Source organism: Microcebus murinus, chromosome 2, assembly GCF_040939455.1.
Source record: "Microcebus murinus isolate Inina chromosome 2, M.murinus_Inina_mat1.0, whole genome shotgun sequence".
NCBI classification, from domain to species: domain Eukaryota; kingdom Metazoa; phylum Chordata; class Mammalia; order Primates; family Cheirogaleidae; genus Microcebus; species Microcebus murinus.
In genome coordinates, this window is record NC_134105.1 from 117,972,405 (window position 1) to 117,992,959 (window position 20,555).

General features: G+C 34.7%; 1 protein-coding gene and 1 non-coding gene across 3 annotated transcripts in view; both read right to left on the minus strand.

The window, feature by feature from the left end:
* Positions 1 to 206: 206 nt before the first annotated feature.
* Positions 207 to 20,555, minus strand: part of VAMP4 (vesicle associated membrane protein 4) — a 38,850-nt gene continuing 18,501 nt past the window's right edge. For both annotated transcript variants that reach the window (XM_012765136.2, XM_012765137.2), the window contains exons 4-8: positions 15,832 to 15,882; positions 8,341 to 8,441; positions 7,347 to 7,426; positions 3,352 to 3,403; positions 207 to 1,294 (exon numbers count right to left, since the gene is read on the minus strand). In XM_012765136.2, the coding sequence (XP_012620590.1) occupies positions 1,266 to 1,294; positions 3,352 to 3,403; positions 7,347 to 7,426; positions 8,341 to 8,441; positions 15,832 to 15,882 (313 nt within the window). In that variant the 3' untranslated portion in view covers positions 207 to 1,265. The remainder of the gene's footprint in view (positions 1,295 to 3,351; positions 3,404 to 7,346; positions 7,427 to 8,340; positions 8,442 to 15,831; positions 15,883 to 20,555) is intronic.
* Positions 20,271 to 20,411, minus strand: LOC142869649 (U4 spliceosomal RNA). Its single transcript, XR_012918229.1, has one exon. It is a non-coding gene; the product is annotated as a U4 spliceosomal RNA (small nuclear RNA).

Genomic DNA, 20,555 nt, shown 5'->3' on the forward strand with positions numbered 1-20,555 from the left:
CACACACACACACACTCAAGATGTCCAACTGCACAAGTTTCTGCAGAATCACCAATTTTATTATAAAGTTTCCTCCTCCTACAGATTAGGGGACAGTGTATTTTCACTCTGACTTGTTTAAACAATACAAACAGATTGGCACACTTTAAAGTTAACACATTTTATCAGTATAAAAATAGACTGAGATTAATGGTGACTCTCCAGCATTTGGTTACTGATTAGCCTATATGTAAATTACGTAGGCTCTTGACGTTTTACTACTCATTATTGTGAGTTGATTTAACACTTGATTGTACAACATGCATCTCCTCAAGGTTGATCAGAGAATGCAACGACATAAAATTCAAAGCAGATGATTTTGCTAGTTTTAACACTTTGGTAAAAGGGATAAAGTTAGAGAAAAAACTATTAATGAAAATAAATTTAAGGAATAAGTTACCTACAGGTTTCATTTATTCACATTAGGACTGACTGGTCGCTTCTTATTGGAATTTAACTGAAAGCAGACTGGACCATGATTGGTAGCCATATATTGGTCATTTTCAAATACTCCAATGACATTCTTCAATAATTTTATTATCTCCAGTTTTATGGTGCCATACTATATTTTTCACACTGTTTAAATTTCCCATTTCCATAATCCAAATGCCAAAAAATTACTACACATTCCCTCATACAGTCAAAAATAGGTTTACTGGAATGTTTTTAGTCATAGCTAAAGGCAGCAACATTTACAACATTTAGCGCTTTTGTTACACCCATAAATATGTAGAAATTGCTTGCGAAGCAACTGTAATATGAAAAGAATATTTGTGCAAATATTGACAGATAGTTATGCATCTCTTTCAGCATAATGACTTGGTACTCTACATGGTCTTTCTGACCCCCAGCCTCACCCAGACTTTAATGTAATAATGCAAGTCCTTATGCCATTAATAATGTTAGTATGAAATATTGTCATCAGTGTTTAGCTATATACACAAATTATGAAGTGGCAAGTATCTAGTTTCAAATTAGATCCTTGGAATATGGCAAAATAGAGGTTGGTTATCTTCACCTTAAACATAATTATTAAAAACACATTTTCTTAGAAGAAAGGAAGATAATTGGACATTCTCAATGCTCCAATTTGAAATGATACTTGCCTCTTAGTTTCTTGAAAAAGAAGTTTTGAAAGTTATATACATGGGTTTCACTTAAATTATGCAGCAATCTTTTATTATTATTGTCCCAGATCTTGTTTAATGAAGATCTCTGTCATCAAATCAAGTATGATATTTCACAACAATAAGAACTGTAAGAGAAAAAAATGAAAAAAAGTTTATCAAAATCAGATTCATGTTATGTTAGAACCAATATTCCTAAATGTAGCTGTGTTCACTCTTAGAGAAATGAGTAATAAGGACTGAATTTTTATCTGAGAAAATAAATAACAAGTGGGAAAGGAGAAGCAATACATATGATAAAACAACCTAAATGTCTAGCATCTTGATCAAAAAGATTATGACATAACCAAATCATACAGATGCTAAAATATTATTTAATAATAAAATGGGAAAATATTCATAATATATTTATTTAAAAGTATACATATATTAGTTCTTGAAAACCATGCTTATATATTAATAGCAAAAGACTAGAAGTATATATAATAGTTACAGTAATGGCAGCTATCTCTATGTGGTAAGATCATAGGTGAATTTTATTTCCTTCCTTATGCTATTTCACATTTTATACATTGTCCACCATATATATATATATAATTGAAAGTCACTATAAACAATGAACTAGCAAATACTGAACCACTGCTCCTATGGAAAATACAGGGTTAAATTCCTGTGAGCCTCTAGCTACTACATTTTTGTCAACCAATCAATATAAAATCTTGCTTTATGTGTGTTTCTGTTTAAAGACATTTTATCTAATACAGAGTGTTGATTCAGTAACATTGAACTCACGGCCAATAGCACCACAACTCATGCCTGAACAAAGCTCACCTAATGCACGTATTTTCCCGTCAAGACCCAGCACAGCCTTTTTGTGTTAAGCACTTCAGCACTGCGCTTGGGGGGCATTTTATACAGTGAAGTGACAAAAAAAATACAAAAATACGAAAAACGTGACATTAAAAACACTACAAAAAGAACACATTTATGTTATGAGAGCTGAAATAAAAAGGCAGAGATGGCCTTGTGTGATGTCAGCTTGGAATGCAGAGATTGGGAGAATCAAATTTTCTGCTGCTCTGAACAGCAGAGAAAGCACTATGTCTGAGAAAGCACCATGAGTACTGATTTAGGGTTTAGAAATAAATTTTAGCTGGTAAATGAACTTGCAAACACAGAATCTATGAACAATGAGGATCAACTACATTTTTTTGTAACAAAACTTTTTTTCTATTTAAAAAGAAAACTATAGGCCGGGCGCGGTGGCTCACGCCTGTAATCCTAGCTCTCTGGGAGGCCGAGGCGGGCGGATTGCTCGAGGTCAGGAGTTCAAAACCAGCCTGAGCAAGAGAGAGACCCCGTCTCTACTATAAATAGAAAGAAATTAATTGGCCAACTAATATATATATACAAAAAATTAGCCGGGCATGGTGGCACATGCCTGTAGTCCCAGCTACTTGGGAGGCTGAGGCAGGAGGATTGCTTGAGCCAGGAGATTGAGGTTGCTGTGAGCCAGGCTGACGCCACGGCACTCACTCTAGCCTGGGCAACAAAGCGAGACTCTGTCTCAAAAAAAAAAAAAAAAAAAAAAAGAAAAGAAAACTATAATAGAATCTTTCAAATGGTTATTTTTAGTGACTTTCGAAATCTTCATAAAATCTCTGCAAACATAGGTAAAGAGTCCTTGAAAAAAAGGAGATATTAAAAATGATCTTAAAAAGAACACTAAGGAAAAAAGGAGGGGAAGGAGTTATGCTTTAATGACTAAAATCAAGCTTGAATACAGAATAAAACAAAAACCAAACAAAAAAACCCATCATCTAGAGAACGTATCTGGATTTATTCTTCCAAAATAATATTACAAGATGCAAACTTCCATACCTGGAAGTTAATAATAAACAGAAAATGAATGTTTTGGACTTGAGAGTAAGGGTGTAGGACAGGGATTTCCTTTGAGAATCTGAAAAAAGATACAGACTCTTTCCTCGTAAAAATGTGTATTTGCATATTCACATAAAATTTTATGTACACTTTAGGAGCCATTTTCAGAGATTCTGACTCAGGTGAAAAATTATTTAATTCTAGTATAAATACTAGGTCAACTGAAAATAAATTAAAAAGGGAATTATAATGAACTCCAAAACAAGTGATATCCCCAAGAAGCAATAATCCAGTAAATACTTACTGATAATCACTAGCAACAGGATAACTGCAACCAAAGCCATGATGGCTTTTATCTACAACACATAAAAGGTCATACAAAAATATTAATGTTTGACTTGTTAATAAAGTTAAGACTATCTGTAGTGCTATTTACACCATATTATACTAAATCTTCTCAATAAATAGGTGCATTCCTTAAAAAAATTTTCAAATTTCTTTTCACATGAACTTGCTGGCTGTTTTGCATCCTTTTGTAAATTATCAGAATTCACCAAATTTGAGGGTTTCTGGTTGGCTGGATTTTATTGTTCAAGGCTATACTGGATAGTAAACAGTAACAATTAAAGCCTTCATGGGGGCCAGGCACAGTGGCTCACCCCTATAATCCTAGCACTCTAGGAGGCTGAGGCAGCAGGATTGTTTGAGGCCAGGAATTTGAGACCAGCCTGAGCAAGAGCAAGACCCTGTCTCTACTACAAATAGAAAAAATTAGCTGTGCGTGGTGGTGTATGCCTGTAGTCCCAGCTACTGGGGAGACTGAGGCAGGAGGATCACTTAACCCCAGGAGTTTAGGTTGCAGTGAGCTGTGATGATGCCACTGCACTCTAGCTGAGGCAACAGAGCAAGCCTTTGTCTCAAAAAATGAAATAAAATAAAAGCATTCATAGGCCTGGACCTTTTTGTCTATGATTTCACATGCTTATTTCTAATGTGAGACTAGGAAAAATCCATGATATTTTAGCAACTTGTTTTGTTTAAGTGTCAAAATATGATAAATAACATAGATAGCTAATTCAAATGGTTCAATATATATAATCTAAGGTAGCATAATTTAAAGGACTTTTCTCAAAGTATATAAGAATCCTGTTAGTTTTTTTCTCCCTTTACTTTCTTCTTGGTGTTTTTATCTCCATTTTTTTTTTTGAGACAGAGTCTCACTCTGTTGCCCAGACTAGAGTGCCTGCCGTGGCATCAGCCTAGCTCACAGCAATCTCAAAGTCCTGGGCTCAAATAATCCTTCTGTCTCAGCCTCCCGAGTAGCTGGGACTACAGGCATGCTTCACCACGCCCGGCTAATTTTTTCTATATATTTTTAGTTGGCCAATTAATTTCTTTCTTTTTTTAGTAGAGACAAGGTCTTACTCTTGCTCAGGCTGGTTTCGAACTCCTGACCTTGAGCAATCTGCCGCCTTGACCTCCCAGAGTGCTAGGATTTGAGGTGTGAGCCAGCGTGCCTGGCCCTTTATCTCCATTTTGAGGACTATATTTTATATTTTTCATGAATAACCTCATTTAGTAAGTAACTTGCCTAAATGCATTCTGTATGTTTGTTTAACAGCTGAGAGGGGAACCTTAAGATTAGTTCTTGGTCAGCTGTTTAATATTTTAAGCTCATATTAACTTTCTATATAAAATTGTCACACTCAGAATTTATCTTAAAATGCATAAATTATAAATTCATTTGATTTTCTTGATGAATTAAAACCAAACATTATTTCATCAAACATTTTCAAAATAATTAAAGATGGTTCACTCAGTAAAAACGATACTCAGTTATTACAAACAAATGAAACATTCTAATGAGTATCACTAATATTAACAGAAACCAGAAGTAGTTAATGAAATGTTTCTAAAATAGAACAGGTGACATTTTAGTGGCATTTCATTCATGACAATAACAAAGTGACCCAGAAAACATACAGAAATTCTGCAATCTGGAAATCAGTGCCTATTAAAATTATAAATTATGATAACCAAAAAATGTATAAATAAACTCAGAACAGATGGAGATAGGAGCTAAATTTTTAGTAGCTGTCTGGGTCTATATTATACTATAAAGCACTTTCATCCTAAAACCTAAAACATTTCTAAAGTAATTTGGAATTTTACAGTAGTTTTTTCAACTTTACCCAAAATGTCCATTGTTTTGTGCTAGGCTTAACTTTAGGAGATTTAAATGCAAATATCAGTATCAATTTTAAAACACCACAATGAATAGAGTTTTCTTCCCTGGGTCTCTAACACCCTTAGGGAAATGTTTACAACTCCAAATGGCAGTATTATATTCATGCACATGCAAAGCTCTCCTCTTCCAAGAACATGGACAAAAATTTGTTTATCATTAAACATATAAGAGCTTCAGGGCTCTCTAGATGCATACAAGAGGTGCTAGTGATTCTCTCTCCCCACCCTTTGGATAATTTTATTCACTTATTTTTAAAGTTAGGTTTACTGAGGTACACTTTACATAGAACAAAATTTGTATTTTTAAAGTACTTTTTATGGGCTTTAGCAACTGTATGCAGCTGTTAATCACTACCACCACAATCAAGTATAGGACATTTCCACCATTACCCCAGAAAGTTCCCTCGTGCCCTGTTGTAGTCAATCTCCAACCCCACTGTATCCTCCTTAGCCACTGGCAAACCCTTATCTGTTTTCTGTCCCTATATTCTTTTTCTTAAAATCCTTCCAAAATCACCATTATGGAAATCAATCTAGAAAATGGTAGGCATAGCGCGGCAGCCCCAGATAAAAAGTAGCAAAATTAAGTACTAACTGTGTACAGTGAGATTGAAGAAAGCTAAGCATTAGAAAATAATAACAAATGGGAAATACTTGCTACTCTGAATGATCTTTGTTAAGTTATAGAACAATGTTTTTTTGGTTTTTTTTCTTTTCATAGGGCTGTAGAACAATGGTTTTCATTACATGGTCTGGTCAATGCTATTAGTGGTCCCCAAGGTCCTTAAGGTAATACAGATATTGTTTAAAAATATAATTCAATAGGCTTTTCCTCCTTATAAACACACTGTTTCTCTGATCTGAACCCCATAAAGTACCAAATGAAAATCTTTAGATATAGTTTAAAAAGGCTAGGCAAAATGCACATTACGACCATCTTTTTGTGGCTACATGAATGCATCATGTATGTGGAGGGGAGAGAAGAGGTGAATAGCTCTTGGACTTTTTGTTTTTCCAAACTAGTCTACAGAAGAGAAAATTTCTATAGAAACCGAAATTTATTCTTTAAAGAATAAAGAATTTAAAATAGAAAAATTTAATTCTAAGTAAGGGGGGAGGAAGAAACATGTTTCTTTCCTCAGTTCTACTTCTGAAAGTTAGATGATTCAATAAGTAGACAGACAAAAATAAATAAATCCAGAGCAACTCTGGAAGAAATCATTAGCATATGGTAAAGTCAGATTTAGAAAGTTATTGCTAAACTTGAAAATGAGACACTAAAAATAATAAGTTAATGTCTAAGATTTTCAACAAAGACAAAAATTAAGCCTAGAATCAGGAGAAAAAAAGATTTGCTCACATGACATGGAATTCACTACAAAATCTTAAAAAAGAGAAACACTTTCTGTTTAATGATTAGTAGCCACACATTACTTAAGAGGTAAACTCATTTCTATGAAATTTTTTTTTTCAGGAATATATTAGTATATAGTTATTCTCATTTTTTTCCTAGTTAAAAATTTCTTTTATTTCTTATTTCTCTGGAATAGTGGGATTTTTTTTTCTTAACTCCATTTGCCATAACAAATTCTGACATATAAGCTGCTTCCTCCCATCCTTTTAATAGAAAAATCCTATTTTTTTCTAGCTCCCACCTTATTTTTTAAAAAAATCTCTATATAATACTATACAAGTTGTTCAAAAAAGTACTAATAATAAATTATAAGAAAAATGTATATTTGTTATAAGATAAGTCTAGAGGTAGCTAAGTTATTAATAAAATGTGGATTACTTTTATGAAGAAATCTATGAAAATATCCTTTTAGGCACCACTTGATTCCTTTAGCTATTTCTATCCCAAAAGTAATTAATAAATTCAACAAATAATTACTGATTTTCTATGATATCTCAGGTTCAAAAGATACAACGGCCAGCCATACAGCTGAAGTCCCTGTCCTCACAGAGGTTACACTCCAGAGGCCCTTTTTCTTCATGTGTTTGAACCCCACTTGAGACAGGAACAATTGATCTGGTATCTTCTGATTTACTTACTTTGCATCCACGCCACCACATTTGCCTTCGAAGTTGTTTGGATCTGTTGCTAAAAGCAGTTGCATTATCCGATAAGCTTTCTATATCACACAGAGGATGGAGAGAAGGATTAAACGACATAACAGGATTCTTTTATCTATCACACAAAGACAAGAAAATATTAATTTCTACCTCCACAAATTTATTCCCTTTTAAGCATGAAAACAACATCCTCCCTTTTCTCTACCCACAAACTCTGGAATTCTACATTGTGAAAAAACAAAAACTAAAAGCAAAAAACAGCTGCAAATCAATCCATTTTTATTATAAGATTAAGAAAATCTTTCCAGGGCTTCAATGCTTATAAATAAACTTATGAATTCTAGTAAGAAAATACTCTTCAAAAATTCAAATATTTGGCATATTTCTAAGAAAACAATTACATGTGGAGAAGGTTAAATTCTCAAAAGATATCAAAAGTGAGTGATTTTAAAGAAAAACAATATGAATTTCAAAAGTGATTCAGCAAGGTTTTTTTTGGTTAAGCAAGTCTGTCAAGGATTAGTCAGGTATTCAGTCATTCACCATTCCAACAATATTTCAGTGCTTAATATGTGCCAGGAACTGTTACAGGTACTGAGGCGAACATCTGTTAGTAAAGAAAAGTTACTAAGTTGCCACAGAAAGTGTTGAAAAAAGTGATTAGATCTTTAGACCTTGAGATCGTGAGAAACACAAAGCACATCAACATAATAGGGCAAAAGAAGAAACAGCTATACTCTTAACTCTTCAACAATGTAAATTCTCCATTCTCAAGTGATTAAAGAAATAATATAACAATAAGGTGATTCAAAGTAAAGGAATAACAAAATTAAACCATTAAAATCATAAACTTAAGAACCAAAGGCCAATTTCCTATGCCAATATTCCTAAATGATGGCTAGACAAATGAGAGAAGACATAAACTAGCAAAATATAGATTAATAATATCAAGAAATACATAAAGTATCTGTACCTGATTTGTCCTGTAGTTCATCTAGTCTTTCCCCTCTCTCAATTACCTTTGTAATGTTTTCTTGCATGACATCAATAACTTCATCCACCTGATTCTGAACACTAGTTTAAAAAAAGATTAAAAAATTATTTATTCTTCTGAGAATGTTTACAATTTTTGAAACTTTCATTAGACATGATAGAAAATAGCAAATTCTCAGAGAATTATTCAACTATAAAAGGTAAGTTTAAGGCTTTGTAGCAATGTTCTTCCATTTGTGGGCTTGAGTACACAGATAATTAAAAACAACATTAGAAAAATTAAAATAATATTTAACTTAAAGATAGTTTGTTTTTAGCCCTGCTTCTGACTAGTAATGTAACTCATAAGCAAATTAAATGTGCTGTCAGAACGATCAGTAACTGCAGAATTTAGTCAAAGAGCTTGACTCTAAATAATCAGTTTTATTTTCTTTTCAACAGGCTGTTGTGGCAGCACGCAGACACTGCTGTAACCTACTTTTGCTATATATTTCATATATGAAGGCTAACACAGCAGTTTGCATAGGTATGTTAGAAGCTTATAAAAAATATCTAGTTTCCAAAACAGAAATGTAAGGCATATTCCAGGAGACACCGATGCTCAATGGGTATAATTCTTCATTGCTCATCACTTTCTCTTAAGCATAAACAGGGCTTAAGACAACCAGGGAATACCTGGGAATATTTTGTACCCCTCAGGAAGCAAAAGAAAAAACCTTTTGCTGTCCTTCAAATTGAAAATATTTTTACTCCTTATATTAGGGGATAGGGGCCTGTTTTTACCAAATTTCAGACTGTTCAATGAAGATTTAAGCTAAACTTAAAAAGTTAATAATTAATTAGTTCTCAGCTACCTACTCTCACTCAGGAGTTAGCTCCAGAATACACAACACAGAAGTGCTTAATTACTCTAAGTGTCTAGTTTTCTTCTGTTGCTCTAACCACAAGTCATTATCTTAAATTACTTGATAAGTCACAACAATGAAATATTTAAGAGGAGAAATACACTCATGGTTCTTATAACTAAAAAAATGTTCAAAGCACAGGAATACTAGCAACTACAGTTGTGTGTTACATAACAATGTTTTTGGTTAACAATAGATCACATTTACAATGGTGGTCCCATAGATTGTAATATCGTATTTTTACTGTAGCTTTTCTATGTTTAGATACACAAATACTTACCGTTACGTTACCACTGCCTATAGTATTCAGTACAGGAACATGTATACAGGTTTGTAGCCTAGAAGCAATAGGCTAGACCATATAGCCTAGGTGTGTAGGAGGCTATACCATCTAGGTTTGTGTAAGTGCTCTCTATGATGCTTGCACGACAACAAAATTGTCTAAGGATCCATTTCTCAGGACATATTCCTGCTGTTAAGTGATGTATGATGGTATACAAATATTAAATATATATTCATATAAATAAAGATACACAATTGTGTTTCCAGTAGGGGAAAGAAGTGTGTCAGTTATCACCTAAGGGACTTTTAAAAAACTGTCACAATACAGATCTCTATTCTGCCCTCTACCCCACACTATTCGCCAAGCTAACTCCATAAGTCGGGCTGAAGCATGGTCATGTGTAATTCTGAAAAAGAATTCTATCCTTTCCCTATCACTAAGCTATTTCTTCAAAAAGTTTGCTTTAAAAACAAAATGAATTCAACCTGAGCAAGCTGATTTAAAAAAAAAGAAGACCCATTTAGACATCGGTGGAGTCAGAAGTACTCTCAGATTCAAGTAGCAATTACTATGCCACAGAATATTAATAGTCACCTCCCTCCCATATTAAAGGCATCATGTATACCCACTGATTATCCACACATAGACTTGAGGGTTACTCACAATATCCCAGAGTTCTGTGCTTCCCACACATTATGCCACTAAAGGATATAAGAACCAAGGATATGCTCAACCAAGCTGGGACAGCAGAATTTTCTTCTGTCCAAACGGATCTGAAAGCATGCCTGAATTCCTAAGACATCCTATTCTAACTCCTGATCACCTAAGCTGAAAGCTAAAGATGTTCACCCAATGTAAGAACAATGGCACAAATACCTATGCAACAAATTAATTTACCCAGTAAATAATTAATGAGCACCTACTACATCCTGTTTTAGGTTCTGGGAAAACAACAACGAACAAAACAGACAATAATTCCAGCCTTCATGGAACTTATGTTTGAATGTACAATGAATGTACTGCATTAACCTTAGCACTATGAAACAACATGCTCTATCCCAATAACTATGGTACATTCTATTTACTTACTTACATGCTCATTTTCAGAATCTCCCTATTATTTAGAAAGTAAACTTGCCTATTTTGTTCACTTTTGTAGCCCCAGTATCTACAATGGTGCTTGGGCAGAATGGGCATTCCATACATATTTGCTGAATAAGTGAACAGTTTGGGTACAAATCCTGCAAAGCATATCCAGCTACTTGAGAAAGAGATATAAAGCAGCGAGTGTCAAGCCTTCCATTTAACTATAACACAGAAGCATAGCCGTTGTACATCAAGAATCAATTTTGAAATCCTCAGGTAATTATTTTTCATTATGTGCAAATGAGGATAATTAACAGCCTAAAGTAAGGGAGTACATTAAAACAGGAATGGACAAAATGTTCTATAGTTCCTACACATGATCAGATTATAGCCATTATGAATATTAACATAACTATACTACATATAATTTTAAAATAAAAACAAAAAGCTGAAGAAATAGTTACAGAACCAGAATCTCTATAAGCAAAAGACTCCATGGATAGAGGCAGATTAATTGGAACAGAATTCATAAAATTACAGATTCTTAATATTATAGATTATCATAAACCTACAGGCGTTACCTCAACAACACGGCACACATATAATAAATCCCTATGGCTAATGGGAACTCCACATTTTAATTTTTCTACTAAGTGATTAGTAAATTATTGTTGCTTTCTCCTTCACACATTACCATCTGCTGGTGTGACACTCTTAATCCAGTTACTGTATAACCCTTAATAATGGAAAATCTCATGATTGTGTTTCTGTATTCCAAGATGTTTCCATACTCAGAACAAAACTTTTATAGCAGAAAATGATCTACTTATTTGCTTGAATATGAAAGATAATTTTGTTTATAAAACAAGTGATAACATACTTCCCCATGATCTTTTACATTTTCATAGCAGTTACAATAATCTGATTTCTATTTGCATTTCACATTGGTTTTATTCCATTATATACACTATAAATGCCTTAAGATCAGGCTAACTAATTCAACCTTTTATTTCCCAGGTCATGTGAAATGCACATGGTACAAGGTAAACATTCAACAAATTATTTTCTATTCTGAAATAAATATTTCATTCAGTCAAAAAGTGTTTATTGGCTGAGCACAGTGGCTCACGCCTGTAATCCTAGCACTCTGGGAGGCCAAGGCAGGCGGATAGCTCAAGGTCAGGAGTTCAAAACCAGCCTGAGCAAGAGCAAGACCCCGTCTCTACTATAAATAGAAAGAAATTAACTGGCCAACTAAAAAAAAATATATATATATATATATATAGCCAGGCATAGTGACACATGCTTGTAGTCCCAGCTACTAGGAGGCTGAGGCAGAAGGATCACTTGAGCCCAGGTGTTGGAGGTTGCTGTAAGCTAGAGTGCCACGGCACTCTAGGCCGGGCAACAGAGTGAGACTCTGTCTCCAAAAAAAAAAAAAGTGTTTACTAAGAAGTAATTAATATTATGCTACTCATCAAGGATATCAATACAAAGTTTATGAGCCTGATATTTAGAAAGATTACAGTACGCTGGGGAAAAGTGATATCCATGATTATACTACTTTGTGTTAAATGCTATAATGGAAGGAAAATGGTATCAGTCATGTAGCCTAAATAAATTCAGCCTTGACCAGAGATGCCATCAAGACCCTGGTGCTGAGTTTTGAGGGGTCAAGAGTGAATTGGGCAGAGTAAAGGAGGTGGTGGATGGTGGCAAAGTTCTAGGCTAAGGAAATATATGTAAGAGAAGGAAATATTTTAAGAACTAAGTGATTAACTGGATGTGGATGAAGGGATTGGAAAGAGAAAAGAGTAGAGGATTCCTAGATTTATCATTTGAGCATGTGAGTAAGAATAGATGCTGGCCATTTACTGAAATAGAAAATTATGCACTCAAAGAAAAAGCAAGTTTGTGAAGAGGTGGAAGTTTATATCATGGCCAGTTAAAGGAGGCTGAAAAGGTAGAAGACAGGGCACAAAAGAAAACATAACCAGGAAAAGATAAAGACATATAGAGAGGGAAAGACATTTTTAATACTATTTTAAATCCTCTTAGAGCCTGACAACACCTGTATTCCTGAAATATCTCTATTCTAATTATTAACATGGAAGCTGCATGCTGTCTTGTAGAGATCCTGGGTTCTGTATTCAGAAAGACTTGGGTTTGCAATCCAGCTTTATCACTTACTATTTATGTGACTTTGTAAGTCACTATGCTAGCCTATTTTAAACTCATTATCTCTATCTTACTTGTGAGAATTAAGTATGATAGTGTTTTTCAAACACTTAGGACAGTGCCTAATGCTTACCACATGCCAGATAAATGTCACTGCCCTTCCACTAAGAGAAAAATTTATGCTCTGCAACACACACTCAAGGGTATAAATAAATATACTCAAGGGTATAAATAAATAAGGGTATTTTATAAAGATAGAACATATTTTTATAGTTAACATCCCCATCTTGTGGCCTTTTAAGGTACTGTTGACAAAAGAAATTTTAAAGTTATGTTGTATTTTGGCAACTACATATATATTGCTGTTAGATCATGGAACATTCCCTGGGGGCCTTATAAACGTTAAGCTGGTTGGACCAAGGCTAAAGTTTGGAGATTCCCTACTCCTGACACAGAATGTCTACAATTCGCCAGGGTGGCATTTATAATGCCATTTAAAATTTAAATGCAAAGGAAACATTCCAAGGAGAATCATAAATTTTATGTAGATATGTGAATATTTAAAATGTTTCCCCAAGAAACTTCCTTAAAAAGTGACGTTGGGTATTTTTGGTGTGATTAATCTGTTAATAACATTAATAATTAGTAACAATTCAAACAAACCAAAAATGCTGATCTATGTAGTCAAGAAATACTCTGTATGGAAATGTTACAAAGCAAGTAGTGATAACATATCTTAACTATAAAGAAGGTGTCCAGTGCTAGCAATTTTGGGTACTAAACACTAATGTTGGGGATTTGTCCTTGGGCAAGTTGTGTGGTAAGGTGTGCTCTGCCATCTTGGGCACACTGATGAGTCATGCCTTGTACAGACAAGCACTCATGAGGTTCGGCCATCAAGGTTTACTTTATGTGTTTGATGACTGACCTTCTTCTAACTAAATCTGGCAAGCCTTTGGTTCTAGAGTAAGAACCACTATACTTACACAACGATTCCTTACTATTATAAAAGTCTGTGACTGCCAAAGTTATTGTGGTAGTTTAATACATACATCTACATATTCATGTGTGTCTGTGTGTTTGGCACTTACTAACATAGACATATATTCTTCAATGCCTACTCTTTACAACTGGTAGTGGTTTGGGGATTCAGCTGGAAAGTCATACTCGAAAGACACAACAGCCACACTCCACACTAGGCTCACTCTGCCGAAGGATATCAGACAGGAAACAAAGCACACTAGGAGGACAAAAAACAGGTATGTCATCAGTGGAGTCACCTTCTCCAGTGGCAGCTGAGGTATAAGAGAACAAGACTATGTGAGTGGATACAGAAATCACTCTGGCTCAGGGTAGGAGAATGGCTCAGCGGCACCCTTGCAGGCATCAACATATGCCACACAGGCTTGAACCACACCTAGTCTGAGTCTTGGCCGAATGCCTTGTGATCACCCTGGAACACAAGAGAATGAGTGGCTTGTGAGGCCTTCAACTCCGTCTCCCTTAGGAGACTGTCCTAAGACTGTTTCTTACTACCTCTCAGGTTCTGATAAGGTATGAACTTCCTGCAGGCTACGTCAGCAAACTATAAAAACCACAGTCTAGAAGAGGCTCCTGTGCAATAGGGTATCCCACAACTCATGTCGCAGCCACTGGCCCTTTTGTTTTGGTATCATCATTTTGTTATGTGAGACAATGAGCCCGAAAACTCTTTCCTTTTCCTATGTAAGTAATAAATGGTATCTAAAAGTGGTTTGTTCCCAACATCATGTTGTCTAGGGGCAAAAAAAAGATAAAAGTTGCTCATTGGATCTTTATTAGCCAAATCAGAGACTTGAAGCTGTAGAGTTTCTCTCTTCTGTTGGCCTTGAAAAAATAAGCACCATGAGCTCTACAGTTGCAAGGAAATGACCTCTGTCGACAACCACCTGAGCTTGGTCATGAGCTTCAAAGGAGATTGCATTGCAGCGTGGCAACAACTTGATTGTAGGCTTGTGAGACCCTAAGCCAAAGACCCACCTAAACAGTTCCTGAACTCTTGATCCAAGGAAACTCTGAGATGATAAAGGTGTGTTGTCTTAAGCTGCTAAATTCATGGTAATTTGTTACACGGCAATAGAAAATTAATGTACTCAGTCTGGTACTCTAATCAATTTGTTGGAACTTTGGTGCTGAATCTCTAAACCCATTAGTTAGAATTAGGTTAAGTATGGATATATTTCCTCACACCAATATCTGACTAAAGCCCAAGCATCTCACTAATAACAAGATACTCCATTACGGTACCCTTCCCACTATGCGCCAGCTATACTCAGGATTAGGGTAGTGATTATTATCCTTGTTTAGATCCTGAACCTGGGCCATTCAGTTTACCTTCCCTCGTTAGTCTTTATAGCTTGGTCAGTTTCTAGAGCCTTCCCTCAAGTGATTCAAAGGAATCAAGTTATAGATTTAAAACCAAAATAGATCTTTAGATTATCCTAAATAAGTAAATTTGACATAAGGTGATCAATTTAAGAGAAGCCAACAATGCTGTACTTCCTTAGCTATAATCCACAGGTAGCTTTGTGAAAATAAAAAGGATTAGGTTTTTATAACTCAGAAAAAATTTGTTGACTCCTGATATAGAAAAAATATAACTATAGATAAAATATAGTTGTAGACAAAATATTAGTTATATAATAATAGTTATATTTTGTCTATAACTATAAAAATATTTTGTCTATAACTATAAAATAATAGTTATATTTTGTCTACATCAGGAGTCAACAAATTTTTTCTGTAAAGGACCAGACATATAGCAGATATTTAAGATTCTGTCATAAAATCTGTCACAACTTGGTCACAACCACTCTCAACTCTGCCATTGTAACTCAAAAGCAGCTATAGATAACATGAAAACAAAAGTGCATGGCTATGTTCCCATAAAACTTTATTTACAAAATTAGGCTGTGGCCAATTCCTGGTCCATGTAGAAATATAATGATCATTTAAACAAATTAATATCTCAGGAACTTACTGCTTAATTTTATCATTTCTAGGTCCAAATCTTGGTCCAGATGGTCCCCTTCTAAAAACAAAAATACGAAGTACATATTAGTAATGACAGCACTTAAAACAAACTAAAACAAAACACACACACGCAATCAGGCTAAATCCTAAACATGGATTAGTCATTTATTATAAGGAACCACATTTTACTGGTAGTGGTGGAACTCAATAGTATGTAATTATATCTTTACTTCATTGGTACTTACTGTTGTCCACAATTAACCTAATTCTTCTGAATGTTAACACTTTCAGAGAGATTAAGGTTTAATAATCCTTAGTTTGTGATCATTAAACTCTGAAATACCATAGCAACTAAACTACCAGTAAATATGAATACCTTTATGGTCAATTGCAGAAAAGCTAACAGTGCAATTCACTTTGAATTTAGGCTATGATGAAATGCTGATTGACAGAGATAAATAGAAAAAAAACATTCACTCAAAACTAAAAATCTTCAAGTATAATTTTTGATTATTAATCATAAACTTATCAACATAGCAAAGGGGAAATACAAGAAATTAAGAAAATATTAGACTGAGCGCAGTGGCTCACGCCTGTAATCCTTAGCACTCTGGGAGGCCGAGGCGGGAGGAGGGGGGAAGGAGGATCCTTTTGAGCTCAGGAGTTTGAGACCAGCCAGAGCAAGAGGGAAACCCTGTCTCTACTAAAAATAGAGGCCGAGTGCAGTGGCTCATGCCTGTAATCCTAGCACTCTGGGAGGCCAAGGCAGGAGGATCACTCAAGGTCAGGAGTTTGAAACCACCCTGAGCAAGAGTGAGCCCTCCTCTCTACTAAAACTAGAAAGAAATTGGCCAACTAAAAATATATAGAAAAAATTAGCCAGGCATGGTGGTGTGTGCCTGTAGTCCCAGCTACCTGGGAGGCTAAGGCAGAAGGATCACTTGAGCCCAGAAGTTTGAGAGTGTTGTGAGCTAGGCTGATGCCTAGCTCACAGTGAGACTCTGTCTCAAAAAAAAAAAAAAAAAAAAAAAAATTAACATTCTCAAATTATTTTCTCTTTATGAGAGTCAAGTATATATCACCGTAACCAATCCATTTTAGTATTCTCAAAATGGAAACTTTTGGATATTTTAAGTAATTATTATTCTTCTGAAGACAGAGAATAAGGTATAAATCACAAAACTCAAAAGAAACTAGTTCTTAAATTTCTAGATATACAAATTTTTCAAGGAGGTGAAAAAATACAGCTACTGATAAAAAAACATTTTTGGTGGAAAAAAATCAAACTGTCTACTGAAATTTATTTAACATAACTTATGAATATGAATATATCATTTTGCCTTAACACCGCTAAGCTAAGCCTTTTCCTTAAAGTCTTTAAAATCTAACTAAGCTTTAGAATGCTGGAACAGTATTCCATTCAAAAATGATGTTAAACATTTAATTTCATAGAGAAAATTAATATTCTGAACTGGAGGCCATTCCTAAAAACTAAGCAAGAATTCACAAGAATTGGTCAACTGAAAAGCAAGGAAGAGAAGTCATTAAATGAGGAAACCACAAAGTGAAATAGAATCTAAAAATTTTAAATTAAAATTATCCTAACTATAGGTTTAAAAAACTGGCAGCTATGTTTGTTTCATCTATTAAGTAACTTGAGAGTTTAAAATAGTTGTGGAAGAAAACAAAACCAAAAGCCGGTTCTTTAAAGATTAAAAATTTATAAACTAATAGCCAGACAAACCAGGACAAAAAAAGAGAGAAGACATAAATTACTAATAGGAATGCTTTGCGTATACAGGGGTGGGGAGACATCACTAAAGACAAATGTACCATGGTTATATAAGATTTATTAAGGGAAGCTAAGTGAAGGGTAAAGAGGAACTCTCTATACTATCTATGCAACTCTTCTATAAGTCTAAAATTATTTTAAACTCAAAAGTAAAAAATATCATAAAGAAAATTCCAAGACTAGATGTGTTCAATAGTGAATTCTACCAAACATTTATTGAAGAAATAATACCAATTCTACACAAACTCTTCTGAAAAACTGAAGACACATTTCCCAGCTCATTATTTGCGGTAGCATTAATCTATTATGAAAACCAAAGATATAACAAGAAAAAGATATAATTATCAAGCAACCAGTATCTCCTATGAATACAGATGCAAAAATTCTTAACAAAATCTTAGCAAATTGATTCCAACAATGTTTTAAAAGGATAATACATGATGATCAAGTAGGCTTTATCCTAGGAATGCAAGATTGGCTTAAAACTTCAAACCAGGGCCAGGTGTGGTGGCTCACACCTGTAATCCTAGCACTCTGGGAGGCCGAGGCGGGCGGATTGCTCAAGGTCAGGAGTTCGAAACCAGCCTGAGCGAGACCCCCCCCCCCCCCCCCCGGTCTCTACCAAAAATAGAAATAAATTAATTGACCAACTAAAAATATATATACAAAAAATTAGCCGGGCATGGTGGCGCATGCCTGTAATCCCAGCTACTCGGGAGGCTGAGGCAGTAGGATCGCTGAGCCCCGGAGATTGAGGTTGCTGTGAGCCAGGCTAATGCCACAGCACTCACTCTAGCCTGGGCAACAAAGTGAGACTCTGTCTCAAAAAAAAACCAAAAAACTTCAAACCAATCAACATAATTCACAGACAAAAAAGGAAAAACCATATAATTCATCTCAATAGATGCAGAAGAAATATGTGAACAAAATCCAACATCAATTAATGATAACAACTCTTAGCAAACTACGAATAGAAAGAAAGTTGCTCAAACTGATAAAAGTTATCTACAAAAAACATCTACAATAAAAGTTAAACTTAATGGTGAAAGAATAAACATTTTTTAATAAGGGAATCAGGAACAAAGGAAGGTTATTTTCTCTTAATACTTCCATTCAATATTGTACTAGAGGTTCTAGCCAAAGCAATAAGGAAAGAGAAAGAAATAAAAGGCATACACATAGAAGGAAGAAAAACTGCCTTTATTTGCAGACAACATAATTGTCAATATAGAAAAAAAATGGAATCTATGAAAACACTACCAAAGGTAATAAGTGAGTTTTAGTAAGATTGCAGAATACAAGGTTAACTTATAAAAATCAATTGTATTTCCACACACTAGCAAGGAATAAGAAATTTAAAAGAACTCTGAAAGGCCATTTTTAGTAGCATTAGAAAGTATGAAATACTTAAGGACCAACTTGACAAAAAAAAATGTACAGTATCTGGACACAGAAAATTACACAAAAACACTGCTGAGAGGAATTAAGTACCTAAATAAATAAAAAGATGTACTACGTTCATAGACCAGAAAACTCAATATTGTTAAGATGTTAATTCTCCTTGAATTGATCTATATAGATTTAATGCAATTTCAACCAAAATTCCACCAGGCTTTCTTGTAGACACTGACAAGATAATTCTAAAATTTATGTGAAAATGCTTAGACCCTCCAATAGCCAAAAGAACTTGGAAGAGGGAGTGCAAAGTTGGAGGACATACACTATACCTTGTGACTTAATATGACCTTATAGTAATCAAGACAGTGGGCTACTGATATAACATAGACACACAGAGTCTAGAAATAGAGCCACAAATATATGGTCAATAATTTTTTTATTATGGTAAATCTATATAACATAAAATTTACTATTCTAACCATTTTTAAGTTCTATGGCATTAAATACATTCACATAGTGCTGCAGCCATCACCATCATCCATCTCCAGAACTTTTTCATCTTGCAAAACTGAAACTCTATACCATCAAACACTACCTCTTCATTGCCCCTTCTCATAGCCCCTGGCAACCATAATTCTATTTTGTGTCTCTATGAATTTGATTACTCTAGGTACCTCATGTAAGTACCTATAGTTTTCCTTTCATGATTGGCTTCTTTCACTTAGCGCAGTATGTCTTCAAGGTTCATCCATGTTGTACTATGTCAGAATTTCCTTCCTTTTTAAGGCTGAAAAATATTCTATTTCTGTATATTCCACATATTGTTTATCCATTCATCTGTTGATAGACACTTGGGTTGTTTCTACCTTTTGGTTATTGTGAATACTGCTACTGTGAATATAGGTGTCACTTAATTTTTTAAAGTTATATCAAGAACTTTAGGGAACACTGACCCCATTCCTTGGCAGTCTTTGTTACCCAAATGGGGGGGGGCTTTATTTGGTTTGTCTCCCTTTCCATACACAGAAGCACAGGATGTGGAAGTTGCATTCTAAACAAGTGTGCTGATTTGGTTGTCAGGCCTTTTGGAAGACATGCAGAATTATTTGGGACCTCCAGTGATACAATGTTAGCCTGAAGAGTCAAGTGTTTCTCAAAAGGGTGTCTAATTTACATTCAGGCAATCACTTATTTATCCAAAGCATCTGGCTTTCTTTTCAATATTGAGTTCATTTTTTCTTTTTTTTTTTTTTCAGTCTCCGTAGAGACTGTCAAAAATTGCCAATGCCGACTATATTTCAAGTCGTCATGGCGGGGTATTGGGAAAAGTTTTCAATTAGCAATAATCGCGCCTCGGATAAACCTCATTGGCTACGATACTGCCACTGCGCAAAGCTTGAGTTCATTTTTAACTAAGGCTTCTCGCCACAGTGGCTCTGTAAACAACTAGCTTTGTCACTCTATGGAAATCTTATCACCTGTAGAAAATTATCTCCCCACATCATATGACATTCCTGCCAAAAATGTTACTATTTCCTGTT